Below are 16,903 nucleotides of genomic sequence, written 5' to 3' on the forward strand. Positions count from 1 at the left end.
CATGGCCCTGTGTGTGTCCTTAGCGTCCCCATTTATTTTCCCCTTTGGGCTCTAGCACCTCCTTTAGGACTATCCCTCCCTGCTGTGCAGACGAGAAAGCTGGGTCCGACCGTAGTGGCCGACGGGCACCTCGAGGCCTGCGGCCCACAGGGGCGGGAGGGCCCCCTGTCCGCTGGGCCTCTGGCTCCAACCCTCCCACCAGCGTGCCCCTGCGCCTTCACCCCTGCCCCTCCCTGGGGTGGTGGGCAGGTACCTGTTGCCGCCCAGCGAGTCCTGGAGGAGCCGGGTGAGCTTGGAGTCCCTGTAGGGCACGTGCACCACTTTCTTGCTCTGGTCCCCCAAGGCGCTGATCACATTGCCCAAGGCCAGCTGCGGGAGAGGGGGGTGGGACCAGCGACTCGTGAGCCGCAGGACCTGCCCCGCTGACCCCAGCAGCCCTCAGGCTCCCTGAGGGTTTAAAGGCAGATGTGTGATGGTTGGTGAGGTCAGGCAGTCGGGGACAGGGGGAGAGGGAGGGTCCAGAGGCCAGCCAGTAGTGACATATGGGGCTCCGGCCAGTAGTCGGCCCCAGGGGGGCCTGGGGAGGGTCTGAGGCTGAGCCGTGCTGGCCGCCGCGTGCCTACCAGGCCACAGTTGATGGAGATGCCCTCCTTGGCCCGCTCGCCTGTGGCCCCCGTCCGCTTCAGCCGCTCTGAGCCGGCCAGGTCCACAAAGTGAAACTTGGCGGTGAGCGTCTCATACTCGCCCGAGGGAGCGGCGCCGTCGGGAAGCCCGGTCACGGTCACGGCCTCGTTCACCTGCAGGGAAGCGGGCGTGTGACTCCCGGCCCCCGCCCACCTTGGGCTCCTGTGCTCTCAGCCCCTGCCCTCGGGATTCGGGGTGCAGCGTGGCTGGGGGGCTCACACACACAGCACATCTGACTGCGTGCATGTGCCGGTTCTCCCCCCCGGAGAAAAAGAAAGGTCCGCAAGCCGGCAGGGTGAGCCCGAACCCCCAGATCCCGGACTCCGTCCCCACCCCGCCCTCCGACACGCCGCCGCGGGCTCCTCACCAGGTCGGGCCGGGTGCACAGGCGCATCTGGCACACGTGGATGGTGAAGATGGCGTGGGAGCGGGAGCTCTGCACGTTCATCTGGGTGCTGGCCGTGGTGCGCGACAGGGCGCCCTGCTTCAGGCACTGGATCAGCTGGGGAGGGCAGACGTGAGGACCAGCTGGCTGCAGAGCCCGGCCCCCAGCCCCCAGCCCCCGGGCGGCTCCTCAGATGCTCACCTCCTCCTGGGAGCTGACGAGGCGGGAGGTGACGCCCGTGGTGTAGATGCCGCCGTTGGCGTCCTCGTGGATCTTGATGTTGGACCTGCGGTGGCGGGCGTCGGGGTCGCGGGCGCTGTCGAAGAGGTCGAGGATCTCCTCGTTGTAGAGCTGTGTGGGCGGAAGACAGCCGCTGGGCGCAGGTGGGGGCGGAGGGGCCCCCGGGGCTCGCTCTCGTGTCACAGGCCAGCTCTGCTTTGCAGGTGTGGAAACCAGGCTCTGGGAGGCTACCTGGCCACCCCTGGTCCTCTCTGGGCTCTGGCTCCGGGATCTTTCCCCTGGACAGGGTAGGGCAGCTGGGCCCCGGGGAGAGCTATCCTGAGAGCCCTCCCACTCCCCAAGGAGGTGGCACCCAGCGCTCAGCCCTGGTGGGGGGCTAAGGACCTGGTGGGGACAAGGGGACTCGAGTCCTCACGTGGACGAACAGCATGTGACCGTGGTTGGGGCAGAGCCTGGGATGTCACAGGGCGGGAAAGGGGGGTGGGGGGTGGCTCCAGGATGGAGGGGGGTGGAACTCAGTGGAGAGCCGAGAAGCGCCCTATCCGATCCCTATGGTCCCTGGGGGCTGAGGAATGTGGGCTGGAGGGCAGTCTGGGGACGCCACCATGGGAGGTGGCCTGGCCACGAGCATCACCCCATTTCAGATGGTCTCCGGCTTGCAGACTCTTGTGTTTAGAGTTGCTGGCAGGGAAAGTTTCACCTGCTGGCATTTTCACCATGCAGGGAGCTGGAGGGACAGGGCAGCCGGTCAGCAGCCAACAGAATCCCGTGGGGGAGGGGGGAGGCCACAGCCCTCGGACATCCGAGGCTTTGATGGCCTTAAAGGGACAGAAATACCCCACAGGAAGGGGAAGAGGAAACGGCAGGGACCGGTGCAGACGTGGGGGCCTTGGTGTCTGTCTGTCTGCTGGGACAGACGCATGGCATCGTTTAACCCCTTGTGGGTCACCCTTTGGCATGGGTTTTCTAGGTATTGAACTGCTCTTTGGGGCTCTCTATGGCAAAAGGATGGAGAAAGGAAAAAACAAAGAGATGAGGAAGCTTACAGAAATACACAGCATAGGACACACATACACACAAACACATATACAGACACACACACACACATACACACACACACATACACACACACATACACATATACGCACACATATACCTACACACATACACATAGGCACGAACACATGCAGACATACACACATATACACATGCCTACACACATACACAAACATGCACCTACACACATCTACACATACTTATACACACAAACACATACACAGACACACACACATGCCTACACATACACACACATACACATATATGCACATATACACACACAGAGGCAGACTCTTTATCAGAAGCAAAAGTCCAGAAGAATAAAGAGAAACTCTCAAGTCTACAGCACAGGTCCCCTAAGGGGAAAGCAGCCATGCTGCAGGCCCAGGAGGAAGCCACGCTGGGGCCAGGGTCGGGGGGCGTGGTGGGGGGGGACACGAGACCTGGGGAGGGCTGGGGCCACATCTCTCCCCCCGAGTGTCCTCTGGGTGCAGTCTGAGCCCAGGGTGGCTCCACACCCAGCAAACGTCCCAGGGCTGGGGGTCCGTGGGCTGGAGTTTGGACACTGGGAACTGGAGCTGCCCGGTCCAGGTGTGCTAGAGCAGGAGCCTGGTGACACCGGGCCTCATGAGAAGCACCCAGGCCCACCGGCCTTCCTGGACACGCTTCTGAGAGGCCCCTTGGCAGGCCAGAGGTCCCCTCCCCACCCCCAAGGCCCCTAGCTGCCACGGTCCCTGGGCTCGGCACCCGGACATCCTCCCAGGGAGAGGCAGGGCCAGATGCCAGAAAGGCCCCTCAGGAGGACCTTCCTGCCCTGGGGTTAGAGAAGGCTCAGAGGGTCAGGAAGGACCTCAACCAGAAAGGGACAGGGCAGGCTGCTCTGAGGCTGGGGAGGACCCAGCAGAGGCCAGAAGGGGCGAGAACTAGAGTCTCACTGTGTGCTGGGCTTGTGCTTCCTCATCATCCCCTGAAACCCCTAGGAAATAGGTGTCATCACCCCCATTCTGCAGAGTGGTGAAATGACTTGCCCAAGGTCACACATCTGGTACGTGTTGGAGCTGTAATCAGTCAGGGTTTGAAGAGATCCTACAGGTTCTCACTGACTCAAGCTCCGTCTGAGGCAGGGAGCCCCTTCAGTGTCCCACCAGGTGGTCCTCTGGCTCTGGCGGGGATACTTCCAGCAGCGGGAACCTCCTCACATGCAGATGCCTCCCTGGCTCCCCAGGCTATGCCTGCGGCCCTGGCGGGGAGCCCAGCTTCCAGGTCTTGCCACCCCCGTCTCCCTCCAGCCCTCCCACGAGGCCACGGTACCTCCAGGAACTGGGCGCTGACTTTGAACTCGGGCCCGGCCACACCCTGCTCCTGTGCCCGCCGCTTGCGCTCAGCGATGCCCCCGAAGAGGTGCGCGATGGCCCTCGGGATGATGCCCTGCTCCTCCTCCGCCATCGCCACGTCGAAACCGGTGCCCATAGTGTACGTCTTCCCGGCTCCCGTCTGCGTTGGCAAAGATGGAAGGAGGGCGTTACCCAGCACCCTGGGGGCGCCAGCGAGCCCCGCACCCTGGCTGCGTCCCCCTCATTTACCTCCCAGCCTGGGTCCCTGCCCGGCCTGGTCCCAAAGCCACAGCCAGCAACGCAGCAGCACCCTCGGACCACAGACAAAACTGCAGCTGCGTCTCAGCTGCTCTGAGGGTGGCTCTCTCTCCCATCAGACAGGGAGCCCGGGGTTGCAGGGGCTGTAGGTGGGAGGAGGTAGCTTACCTGCCCGTAGGCCAGCACCGTGGCATTGTAGCCCTCGAAGCAGCCCTCCACGAGCTTGCTCACGCAGGTAGAATAAACCTGCTCCTGCCAGGTGTCCAGGTCGAAGACAAAGTCATAGGTGAAGGCCTTGTCCTTCCCCAGGAGGACCTGGGGCTCCCCCGGGGTGACCGAGGTGCAGATGTGGCAGCCCTCAATCTTCTCTTTTGACAGCTGGGGCCGGATCCTGCCCGGGGTGGGGGGAGTCCTGGGTCAGACCCAGCTGCGGGGGGACTGCAGCCACCGTCCTCCCCGTCCTGCCACCCAGCGTCCACCTCCCCCAGGCCCCTCCTGCCCCACAAGCGGGAGGAGAAGGAAGGAAACCTAGGATGAGGGCAGCTTTGTAACACAACGCTAACAATAAGTAGCACCCCCCAAAGCAGCAGCTGCTAACATTTTATGAGCACTCCATGTATCCAATCTATGTTAAAGGTATTTTACCTAAATGAGTTCATGTATTCTTTACCGTAAGCCGGCGAGGTATGTATTATTTGCCTGATTTTACAGAGGAGGAAACAGAGGCTGGGAGACTTTAAATGACTTGCCCAAGGTTGTGCAACGGACCGTGACAGGTCTGACTGACATTAAGCACACGCTCCCAACTGGAGCGTGTGAGTCTGTCACAGAGCGGGGGAGAGAAGGCAGCTGGCCCCCTTCTGGGGAGGCAAAGCCCAAGACCAGGGAGGAGAAGGAAGGGCGAGCCCTGGCTGCTCCCCCCGGGGCTCCGTTCCGCAGGAGACCAGCATCTCTGCCCAGGCCTGCGGGTGCTGCAGGGACCCCCAGCTCAGGACCCGCCCCCCTCTACCAGATGCCGGAGGAACAGTCTCAGGCACAAGCTCCTTCCTCTCAGGGAGCCAAGGGGGCAGACTAGGCACAGCCCTGCAGAGCAGGTCCAGGCAAAAGGTGGAGAAAGGCAGGGACCTCCAGCAGGGGCACCAGCCACAGGAGGGGCCACATCCCAGACCCTGGGGGCACCCCGGTAAAGAGGAAGGCAAGTGGCATCAGGGCTAAGGGGGGGCGCAGCCTTGGACAGGGCCGTCTCCATGCCCCGCCCCTTCCCCTCTTCCAAGCGGCCACTGCCGGAGGAGGTCCCCATGGCAACCAAGTGGGAGTCAGTGAGCATGCGTGTATGTCGGGATTGGCAGGGAGCACCTCCTGATGCCCAAAGTAAGGCGGGGGGTGGGCTCCGCCGCTCATGGGCTCACAAAGCCAGCCCCTCTGCCGGCCTCTCACAATGAACTGCTTGTCAGCATCCCTCTCCCTAAGCCAACATTTACTAAGAGAAGAAAAGAGTGCGAGGGCCAGGCCGGCAGGCGTCCAGGACCTCGGGGCGCCTCGCTGCAGAGGCGGGCCCTCCAAGCTGCCATCCTGTCCCTGTCCCCGGCTGTCCAGCCCCCGAGGCCCCTCAGAGCTGCAGGCCAGGTGAGGTGCTCACCTGGGCCTGCTACCTGCACTTTGCCGCGAGGGGGTTAAAGAGACCGGGGGAGCAGGTGGTTAGAACCCCAGGTCCAGTTCACACCCATGGACGGTGGCCTTCCTTCAGCAGCCTTTCCCCTGAGGTGTGGACAGGTCCTCACACCATGGAGGCTGCCAGGTCCGGACGTCCAAGGAGGCTACCACCCCCTCCCCCCATCCAGCTGTTCCGGGCCAGGCTGAAGTGAGAATCTAGCTTCTCAGTCTCCCCCAGACTGGTTTCTGGCTGGGAAGGGAGCTGTGGATCCCACCCATCCTTTCTGCACCTGCAGACCAGAAACCTGACCTGCCAGTAAGACGCCCAGGCCGCAGCGCTCCCACCTGGACCACCGGTGGTGGCAGCCGACACGCACGACCACACCGAGGGGGACGCCGTGGTCCCCACCGTGGACGAGGAAATGGATGGTGCCCGGCCAGTCACAGGCAGCAGGGTCTGAGGCCAGGCGGGGCGTGCTCTGCTGCTTCGATGCTCCTGTGCTTCACGTGGCTGAGGGGCAGGGCCCAGCGTGCCAGCCAGTGACCTCAGAGGGGACCGGGCCTCAGGCGGGAAATCAGGAGCTCGGGCCCAGGGTGTCCAGGGCTCCCAGGGGGACCAGGGGCCTGGCGGGGGGCAGCCTCTGAGGCCCCTCCAACTCTGCTGGCCGGCACCAGCTCCCACAGACGCCCTCCCTGCCACGTGGGCTGCTTGCGATGGGATTTCTGGATCCAGTTCAAACACCATTTAATTACCACAAGCAGATGGCAATGCTGGTGATTGGAGGAAATCGAATTAGGGTCCCGGGAGCCAGTGGGAGCGGGGGAGGGGGGCAGCAGCCCTGCCGGGCAGAGCCAGTTGACAAGGGACCAGCTTCTGCCCCACCCACCAGCCCCCAGACCAAGAGGGTGGCCAGAAGAGCAGCCTAGGAGACAGGGCGTAAAGGAGGGACCCCAGGTGTCACGGGGTCAGCCAGGCATTCACCCTGGGACCCTCCAGAGCCTGGCACATCCTGGTGTGCCGTCCTCTGGGGCCAGAGAGCCAGCCCCATTCTGGCTGGGGGCCCATTCTACGCACCAGTGTGCTTGGCAGGTATGATGGGTGAGCACTGCTACGCAGAGAATGGGGTACCAGCTGGGAGACAGAGGACACGGGCCCAGGGTGAGTCACTAGTTACCAAAGCCACTGACCTGGATGAGGAGGGCAGCGTGTTAGTCCCAGGAGTGGGCCTTGAATGAGTTACTGGAGATGGCACCAGAGACCATGAAGACTGCAGGGATGCTTTCCATGTGCAGGTGCTGGGCCAGGCACCGGCCACGGACCACCTCACTTAAGGGAGGTGGTGAGCTAGGGATTTCAGCGCCCACTGTCCAGAGAGGAAAGTCGAGGCCTGAAGCAGCTGAGTCACACACAGTAAATACAGGGAAGCTGGGAGTCTGAAGCCTGCGGCTTCTCCACTTGTCCAGCTGCCTCCTGCCCGGGAAGCTCAATGTCTAGATGGGTACATAAACTTCCTCCACGCATCACCATTAGGGGCAGGAGGCAGCCCGGGGGAGTCCCACCACAGCCTCACACACGCGCCAGGCTGGCCTCCGGCGCCCAGCCTTCAGGGCACAGTCCAGCGGGGGTGGGCATCCTGGGGCGCCTGCCCACCACACGCCGCCCAGTGGAGAATCTGAACCCAGGCCCTGAAGGCAGGAGATAAAGACGGTCCCTGGACAAGCCCCTGTCCCCTCCTCCTGTGGTCCAGGAGCCCCCGCTTCCTCCTGTGTCATCTGGACGACCTCTTCCCAGCTTTAACTTTCTAAGAACTCCATCGCCCTCCCCTCCGGCAGCTCCTGTCCCGGCCCCGCCTGGGGTGAGGTCACTTCTGTGGGCTGCCCTGAGAGCTAGTGGCCCTCCGCCAGCATCACTGCCCCAGATGAGGGGAAGGAGGCTGCTTCCGGCTATGCAGGGTGGCAGGATGGCACCACTCCCAGCCCTGTTCCTCCCTTGGGGCGCGGGCGGGAGGTCAGCGGTGGGAACCAGGTTCCAGGGTCTTGCCAATAAACCATGGACGCTGGGTGCTGTGGACCAGATGCAGGGCCGGGGTGAGGTGAGTGAGGTATTCGCCTCAAGTGCAAAATTTAAGGGAGCATGAAAAAAACTCACTCAGTAATCAAGATAAATCATGATTTAATGCAATGTTTGGAAACTCAAATTGGCAAACCGTGCTGCCTGTTTTTGTCAAAGTTTTGTGGACCCAACGTCCAGTATCATTTCTATCCAGAGACCCCCCTGAATGTCACCCACGGGCACCTCACCCCGAGCCCCATCCCCCCCAAACCTCCCCCATCCCTTCTCCAGGTCCTGCATGGGGAGGGCGGGCGGACGGCCCCACTAAGAAAGGCCCGGAACCTCCCAGAACAGAGACCGGTCTATTTGCCACTCGGCAACCCGCAGAGAGGGCGGTGGGAGGGGGCGGGGGCGGGGACGGGGTCGCGGAGAAAGGGGCGGCGCTAGCGCTTCGGAGGCGGGATCTGGCCCAGGGTCCTCGGTGCGCAACGGGGCGGGAGCTGGGGTGCTGTGGCTGGTGATTTTAGTATCTGTCCACACACGCTGGCGCAGAGGGACTGCGGGCGCTCGTGGCCGCCCCCTCACGGGCTGGTGCTCCAGGCGGGGGACAGAGGCCGCCAGCCCGAGCCCAGGCCTGCGGCAGCCACTGAGCTCGACGGTCCCTGGGCTCTTCGGGGAGCCGGCACAGGGCGGAAGGAGCGGACAGGGGAGACAGGCAGGCCCCGGGGATGCTGATACCGCCCAGGAGGAAAAGTCCCTCCCTCAAAGGGTAGCCGGCCGGAGCCCCACACCCCACCCCGCCCTCGGTGACATCGCACAAAGCCGGCCAATCATCGCCCAGGGCTCCGCCCAGTAACCTTGGGCTGGGGGAGGGGCGGTGGGTGTCGCTCAGCTTCTCAGGTGAAATCCGTCCTGCCCAATCAGCTGCCTCCGGTCCTTCCTTTGCTCCCTCATTGACCTGCCCCCAAATCTTTGCCCAAAATTCCTAGGGATGCGGCCCCCAGGCTCTTTCCCCTCGAAGAAGTCTTACTTTTCTCCAAGAGGTAACAGGTAACCAAGAACTGTTCCAGAATCCTAGAAGATTCTTACAGCTGTTGGTGTACGGTCTGATTCCTGACACCCTTTTCTGCTGGTACCTGGAACCCCGTTACATCTCTGCTGACTCAATTCCCCAGTAGGTAATAACCCCGCACTTAGGGAGCAAGATGCCTCTCTGCTGGTCTCTGTACCTACCACACTTTGCACACGTTCTAAGGGGGGTATCCCCCCGCCCGCCCCAATTTACAAACGAGGGCTCAGAGAGAAATTAACGCAGCTCAAGGTCACATAGCTAATTAGTAACAACGTCTTCTAGGAAGACCATCTTTCCTGGCTGTGGGCCTGAAGATTCAGTGCAGAAGGAGGGAGAACCAGCCTGAATGCAGCTGCCCACCTGTGAGTAATGTCACTCTGGGGGCTTCCAGGCTGGGAGACACCCTCTCAGGCCTCACCTTGAGGTCTTTGAGAAGAACCACAGACCCGGACTAGAATCTCCCCTCAGATGGCCACGGTCACCCATGTAACTAGTTAGTCCTTTTGGAAAAAGCCCCAGGGATATAAGCCTATCTGTTCTTTTCTCCTTCAGGACCCCCTAACACCTTTCTGGAACCCTGAATAGGAGCCCCTGGGCAAGTGGGACAGCCCAGGGAGGCCCAGAGAAGGAAGGACGCCCAGCGCCCCGTCTCGGGGTGTGCTGCTCCCAGGGTGGCCCAGGTTTCACGGCCTCCCCTCCTCAGGCCAGCCCACAGTCGGCATGCCTGGCTTCATCTGGAGCTGGGCTGTCGTGGCCTCCGTCGTGGAAGTGTGTGTGTGTGTGTGTGTGTGTGTGTGTGTGTGTGTGGCAGGGGACACCGAGAGGAGCCCCAGGACCTCCTGTCTGCCTGGCACACCAAACCACTCAGCCATGCCATGACCTGCCAGGGATCACCTCATCCCCGTCAGTGACACAGCCAGACCAAAGGGGAAATCAGCTACAGCGGGAGGGATTCAGATAAGCTGGCAGAAGGAACTTCCTGCCTGCAAAGGCTGTGGAGCCCTGGGAAGGGGAGCTCGGGAGGCTGTGCAACCTTCCTCCTCTGGAATCATGGTCACTGATACCACCCGAGCCTCATCTGATAAGGACAGTACGTAATATCTTTTGAGAACCTATGTGTGGAGCTCCTTTACATGCATGAACACATGTCGTGTAAAGACCCCTCTCTACTGAGGCTCAGAAAGGAGAATCTGAGCAAGCCCGAAGTCACACACCCCTAATGGTGGAGGTGAAATTCAAACCAAGCCTGACTGTGCCCAGTCTGGCCTCACCCTCTAAGCAGCCCTGGCGCTGAGAGAGGTGGGCTGGAGAAAGATGATCCTGCTGCCAGCTGCCAGCAGGGCTGAGAGCTGTCTGCTGGGGAAGCATTTTCCCATTCTGTGGTGAAGAAAGCCAAGGCCTGGGCAGGGGAAGCAGGGGGCTGAGGACGCAGAAGGCTGCTTCCCTGCGTGAGCACGCCGCCCGCCTCCCTCCGCCGCAGAAAGAGGACACCCGCACCCACTTTACCAGGCGTCCTCTCCTCCCCCTCCTCCTCCCACCGTGGCAGCCTGCCAGCTCCGGGAAGGCGGCTGGAAGCAAAATCCCTGCTCTCTCTGGGGAGTCTGGCTCCCAGACACCCGGGGGGCTTTAGCCGACTTAGCGCAGAGAAAGCGTCTTCCCGTGGGGGCCAGTCCTCTCTGAAGCAGGGTGGCAGGTCCAGCCTGGGGTGCTCGCCCTTTCAGCTTCAGGGGTGCAGTGTGGGGAGCCCCGTGACAGCCAGAGGACCCTGGTGTCCTCCCACCGGCCCTTCTCCTGGCCTCCCAGACCCTCCCCAGCCCAGCCTTCCAGAGGCTGCCGCAGGGAAAAGACTGGCTCTGAACCCCCAAACAAGAAGGCTTTGTACGGCGGGGTCAAAGGGCATGGGTTTACAGGGCTCAGCCTGGGGAAAGGGGTCTGTCAGCCCCCTCTGCCTACTTCTGCCCTCACACATCTTCCCGGGAGCACAGGGAGTGGTGCAGACACTCAGAGGGAACCTACAGGAGACCTGGGGTTCTGCACACCGACCCTACTCCCTCCGGAGGACGCCCTTACCGCCCCCCCACCCCCCCGTTCATCCCGGGGTTCTGGCCACTGACTTCTGAGGAATGCCCGGACAGGCCGTCCAATGGGGGAGGGTGCGGGGAGTCTTATCCACACCCCCCCAGGGCATCGGGATCTCAGCTGGGCCCAGGCACCCCCAGAATGGCCGAAGCCGGCACGGGGGAGGAAGCAGGCGGGCAGAGGGGCTGGGAGGGCAGGAGCTGGAGTGAGGAGGGGCTGAGGGTGGCCAGTCCTGATCCTGAGCTTCCCAGGCCCCTGCCTGCTGTTGGCCACTCGAGCCTGCAGGCCTGTGAGCCTATGAGTGGCAGCTCAGGGCCTGGCCAGAGGGCGTTTCCAGCTCAGGGAAGCCCGCTCAGCTGTGCTCCGGCATCCCAGGGCATCTGGCAGGGGTTTCCCATGACCTCCCAGGAGACGCGGCAGAGCCCAGAGCTGTGCCGGCATCTGCATCTGGTGGGGGACAGCTCAGTGGGGACTGGGCCCTGGGGACACTCCCCTGCTGAGGAATGCACAGCAACAGGCGCCTGGCCTGAGCCTCTCCCCAGCCCGCTGGCCCTGGTCCCCAGCCGCCCGGCCAGGCTCTCCTCGGGGCACCTTAACTCCAGCCTCAGGAAGGACCAGTCCGGCCTGGAGGAAGGACTGGTGGCCTCTGCCACCACTCTGATGGCGGGCTTCCACCGAGGATGGCAGAGGGATAGGGGCTCAGGCATCTGGGGGTCTGGGGATGGGGAACCCTCCATCCCTTCCACCTGCAGAGCAGCCGAGGGGAGAGAGGGAGTGCTCCAGAGGACAGGACACTGCAGCCAACAGCGCTGCCACGTGCTGTGGGCTCCGTGGCCCCTGCCACTGAACTCCACGGCCCCATCCCCCTGGGACAGAGAATTAGCCCCCGGGGTCAAGGCCGAGCATCCCCACCCCAGCAGGGAGCCCAGCAGCCTCTCAGGGCCCCGCCTTCTCCTAAGGAGCTGCTGGGCTAGAGGTTAAAGGAGAGAGATGGGAGCCCAAGGACACTTGGGGGTGGGGGTGGGTGTAGACTTGGCTGTCCTGGAACTTCCCTAGAGGGCGGCGAGGTGGTACTCAGGCAGGAAAACAAAGTCCAGGGGCAGCTGCGTGAATCTCAGGAAAGGGAGAAAGGTGGCTCCCACCCGGGGGGGGAGGGACTCCCCCAAACTAGGAGCACGTGGGGACAGGCAGCCCACAAAGAAGGCCCAGCCGGCCTCACCTGCCACATCTGCGCAGCTCTGTGTGCCTCCCCGAGGACCTTCCCGCGTTCGCGGTCACGGCCATGACGTGCGGAAAGGGCTGGAGGAAACGGAGGCACAGAGGTGCCCAGGAAGAGCGAATCAGCAGCCGGATGACGAGGCCACATGGAGCAGGGTGAGGAGGACGTGTTTGGAAAGCAAGGGTGCCCCGGGTCCAAATTCAGACGCCTCCACTTACTGCTGTGAGCCTGTGCCCATCTCTACCATGCGCGTGACATCGCCACCTCGCAGGCCCCCGTGGGACAACGCAGGCGTGACACCTGGCGCTCAGTGAGCATGCAGGAAAGGACAGCGCCCAGCCCCTCCCTCCCCGCTCAGTCCTTCCATCACAGCGAGCTTCCTGCAATCAACCATCAATCAATCAATCCAAGGGCTGGAGGTGAATTCCTCTCTTTACCTAACAGTCACTGTGGCTTAACCCAGAGAGACACCGCTTAGATACACTTTAAGGGCTTATTTTTAAAACATTTTATTCACACTTAGCTTCTCAAGAGTCACCCTTTAAGGACGGGCCACCTTCTACTGCATCCAAACCGCTCCTCTTCACAAATGGCCAAACCAGAACCAAGTGCTGATCTCATTCTACAGTGGGTAAAACTGAGGCCCAGAAGGAGAAACAGAAATGGGGCCCCATGACCCAGCCAGTAACCGACTTCGTGGGCCCCAGCCCTGCCCTCTGCCCGCAGAGCTGTAGGAATAAGGGTGCCGGGCCCATGTCACCTCTGCCACTTCCTCAGCCCCTGCCCCCACCCCCCTCTCTGAGGTCTTCAAAAGCTGAGAGCCAATCAGGCAGGCCGGCTGGGGCGGGGTGGGGGGCACACTTCCGGGGCCTGCGGTTACCACACTGCACTTCCTGGTGATGACGTAAGCCCTAGTTCTGCAGCAGAAGCCCGCCACCAGGACTCTCAGGTCTCCACTGGCCACAGGAGGCCCTGCCCGGGCCTCAGTTTCCCAGGTCTGTGAACTGGACAGGAGGGGCCACAGGGGGCCCTGGTTGGCCCTGACTGGGCTTGGACTCCGCCCGAGTGGGGCAGGGGGCGGGGAAGGGGGGTTCTGAAGGCACGGCATCCCCACCCTCACTCAGTTTTTTCTGTCTTCAGTGTCTTTGTCGTAAACCACCAATTCTCTTGATTCAAAATCTAGACAGACACTGACTAAGACTTCAGAGGAGCCTGAATCCAGGGGAATAACTGCAGCTAGAGAACCCAAGGGAGAGAGCAGGGGTGCCATCTGACTGTCCCTGGGCCCCTGGCTGGTGCTCCCCATGCCCTTTCCAGCCCCTGCCTGACCCTGCAGTGTCCAGGGATGGATGTGGAACCGGCAGAGCCCCCATCCCCACCCTAGCAGACTAAGGAAGGAAGCTTAAGGAAACCAGGCAAAGATAAAGGGGAAGGGGGTTAGGCCACACTGAGGGCTCCCCTCGGGCTGGGGACTCAGAGCTGGGGGCTTGAAAGGGTCTTAAATAAATGCACCACGCGACTTGGCTTCCTTCCCCAATCTCAACTTTGCCAACTGGCATTTCTTAACAGCCATCCCTTCCCCTTCTCCCCCCACTAGTCAGGCCTGTATTTCTGCAGCCTGGGGCAGGTCAGCTCTCCCCAGGGTCCCCCCCAAACCCCGGCCCCAGGTAGAAGCGGGCCCCTAGGCCAGCCTCGGAGCTGAGGGAGTCCATACGAGGGGATTTATGGAGAAACGTATCACGGGGCAGGTTGGGAGTCTCGGTGCGGAGCTCAGGGTCAGATGGGCCAGACTCCAGGGTGGCCTGGGGTGGGGCTCTGGGGTCTGCTCACATGTACACCTTCTCCCCTTATCCCACAGCCCCAGGTCCTGAAAGTCGCCTCCTCCGGCTCTGTACCCCCTTGGCCTTCTCCGTGGCTCCGCAGACAAGCCAGCTTTGAGCCTCATCTGGAGAGATTACAGGGCCAAGAGCCTGGCACTTCTTACCTAGTCTGGCAGCTCCCGGACCTCCACCCTTACACATACACACAACCCCCCCACCCTTCCCAGACCAAGTCTGTCTCTTTCCCGGCCTCCCTGTCTCAACAGTTGGACCCAGGGCTTGCCCTTAGTTATTCTCAGTTAGATATAAGAAAGGGTTTCCAAAAAGACAGCTCAGCGCGGTGCTGGGCTAGACTCTTGGCAGTTCCAAAGCCTTGGCTCTTCCCAGCAACGCTCTACGCTACTCCAGCCCACCACCCAGTCCTTTAAGTGGGACAAGCGATTGCCGAGGGTGGGAGTGGGGGGTTGAAGGGGACCCAAAGCCCGGAGAATTCTCCCCTACAGCCCCCCAGTGGCACCACCTGCTCCCCGTCCCAGCCCCAGCCCAAGCCAGGTCCTGTCCTCAGCTTGGTGATTAGAAACTGGGCTCTGTCCAGGCATTGTCTGCCCTCCACGGCCAGCTGCGCATGGAGGTCTGGCGTGTGCCTGGCTGGGCGCTTGGGCTGGGGTGGGAGGGGAGGAGTGGGTGGGGCCTTCACCTTCCAGGAGGCCCTGAAAGCCCGGCTCTTCTGATGCTCAAATCTCTCCACCCCTTCATCCAGATCAGCCACAGAGGCAAGGAGTGGGGGCGTCCGGCTGCCCCCAGGGCAATCTCCGTGGAAGCAGAGCCGGAGCAGTGGGCAGGCACAGTGCCCTCTGGGCGGGAAGGGTCCCGGGAACTTCTGGCGGTGGTGGCAAAGGAGCACCAGCTCTTCCTCACTCTGCACAAGGTGCCAAGGCCATGGGCTTTCCCACATCTTACGCTGCCCCAGTCTAGCCTGGGGGCCCTGCTGGCGGGGGGCGGGGGGCTTTGTTTGGCTCTCTCGGGTAAGATGGAGTCTAAAGGAAAGCCCCCTGGGAGGGGCACCCCAAGTGCCCTCCTTCCCAGCCCCGGTTCACAGTTTCCTTTTATGATGCTCCCAGGCTCTCCCACTCTGCTGCAGCTGTCTTATTTACATTTCCCACTCCCACACTCCCACCCACACCGTGCCCTCGCCCTCGCCCCCCCAGAGGATCCTGCTGCACAGTCAGCCACGCAGCAGCCTGGCCCCGCCCAGCCAGCCCACCAGGCACCTTTGGGGCTCCTCTTTGTCTCAGGCTGTCCGGAGCCAACAAGCCTGTGCCCAGTGATGCTCTAAGTGCAGCCGGGGACGTGGGAGGAGGGCACCTCGGTCTCCCTCCCGCAACCCCAGAGCTGTGGTCAGCAGTCCCCGGACCCTCTCCGGGCTGCAGAGGGCTGGCCAGGTGGCTGGTGCGGGGGTGGGGGGGTGACGGCACCTGCCCTGGGGTGTTTTCCATAGTCATCTCCGAGTGACTGCCCTGGAATCCTGGAATCTGGGTCATCTACAACCCAGGGAAACCAGAGACCTGCTCAGACCCACCCTAGACCCGGACGCAGACTCCCACCCCCATCACACAGGGCTGAATGATGTCCTCCACCATCCCTTCATTGGTGACCAGTCCCAGACTGGCACTCTCCCACCATCAGACCCCCTCAAAGAGAAAAGTCCAAATCAAAAATGGAGGAGTGACATGGCGTGAAGTGTCCCCACCCAACACAAAGCCCCGCACCTCCAGGTGCCCTGTCTTCTGCCCACCTCACTTCTGCCTCTATGTCCCTTCAAGTCCCAAGTAAGTCCATGCGGCCCTGTCCCACTCAGTTCTGTCTGAAGGCCTAAGGATGGGCATCAGCGTCACAGCATCCTGTCCTCTCAGAGGCAGAACCTCGGAGACACCCCATCCTCCCTGCCCAGACCCAGCCCCTCTTGGGACAGGGCCGGCAGGCTTCTCTCCAAAGCGTTGGACTCCCCAAGGAGGGCCAAGGCCCCATCCCAGCCCTTCCATCCGTGCAGCACTCGATCTTTGTCTGCGGAACCGGCCCGGGGGCGACGTGCTGCCTCCCCAGCTGGACCAAGAGCGCAGGACCAGCCGGCTAGGGTGGATGCAGGGAAATTTCCCCCCATCCAATGTGCCCGCATTAGACAGCAGCCCGTGGGGAGGCGAAGAGGAAACACACAGACGCTCCGGCCTGGGCCAGGGCTGGGTGTGAAATACCGGATTTCCTTGTTTATTCGATTTTCTGATCATTAAGGGCTCCCAAGAGGGACCCGAAATTACCACCCAAACAAAGCCACCTCCAGCCGCCCGCGGGGCCGCCGATCCCTGCGGGGGCCGGGCCAGCACGCGGCGCCCTCCAGCCTGGCCAGCCCGACCTCCACGGACGCCGACTGCGGGTCGAGCGGCTCCCCGGGACCCCCGGACCCCCGCCCCGCGCCCACGCGAGACAAAGCCGAGTCCTCCGCGCACGCGCCCCGCCCGTCCTACCTGACGGCCACCTTGACGCAGCAGTCCCCCTGGCCCGCCATGGTGCTTCGGCGCCGGGTCCCGCGTCGATCAGGGGCGGGGGCTTGGGGGCCAATGCCCCGGGCGGCGGCTGCGGCTGCGAGAGGCGAGGGCGCGGGCGCTGCGGACGGAGGCTGCGGCGGCTGGAGGTGACATGCTCGCGGGCGGCCGGCGGAGGGCTCACCCGCGGCCGGCGGAGGATCCCCGGGGCCGGGCCCGCGCGCCCCCTCGAGCCATCGGGCGGCGGCGCGGAGCCAGCTGACAGCCCGGGCGCGACCCGCTCCCCACGGCGCGACTCCCGCGCGCGCACCTCCAGCCCCGCAGCGCCTCCCGCCGCCGCACGAACAAAGGGGGCGGGGGCCGGCCCGGCGGAGGCTCCGCCCCCGAACCAGCCCCGGCTCCGCCCCTAGCTCCACCCCCGAGCCTGCTGCACCAATCGAAAGCCCGAGCCGGCAGCAGGGGCGGGGCGGAAGCCTTTAAAGGAACCCCTCGCCTCATGTCCACGCGTTT

The 16,903-nt window shown here is 62.9% G+C and overlaps 1 protein-coding gene across 1 annotated transcript in view; it reads right to left on the reverse strand.

Annotated features, from left to right (window-relative positions):
• Positions 1-16,437, reverse strand: part of KIF21B (kinesin family member 21B) — a 39,501-nt gene extending 23,064 nt beyond the window's left edge. Inside the window, exons 1-7 of the mRNA XM_060088687.1 lie at positions 16,376-16,437; positions 4,126-4,348; positions 3,677-3,859; positions 1,271-1,420; positions 1,052-1,186; positions 624-797; positions 254-369 (exon numbers count right to left, since the gene is read on the reverse strand). Of these exons, the coding sequence (XP_059944670.1) occupies positions 254-369; positions 624-797; positions 1,052-1,186; positions 1,271-1,420; positions 3,677-3,859; positions 4,126-4,348; positions 16,376-16,416 (1,022 nt within the window). The 5' untranslated portion in view covers positions 16,417-16,437. The remainder of the gene's footprint in view (positions 1-253; positions 370-623; positions 798-1,051; positions 1,187-1,270; positions 1,421-3,676; positions 3,860-4,125; positions 4,349-16,375) is intronic.
• Positions 16,438-16,903: the final 466 nt, after the last annotated feature.

Source organism: Mesoplodon densirostris, chromosome 2 (assembly GCF_025265405.1).
Source record: "Mesoplodon densirostris isolate mMesDen1 chromosome 2, mMesDen1 primary haplotype, whole genome shotgun sequence".
NCBI lineage: Eukaryota > Metazoa > Chordata > Mammalia > Artiodactyla > Ziphiidae > Mesoplodon > Mesoplodon densirostris.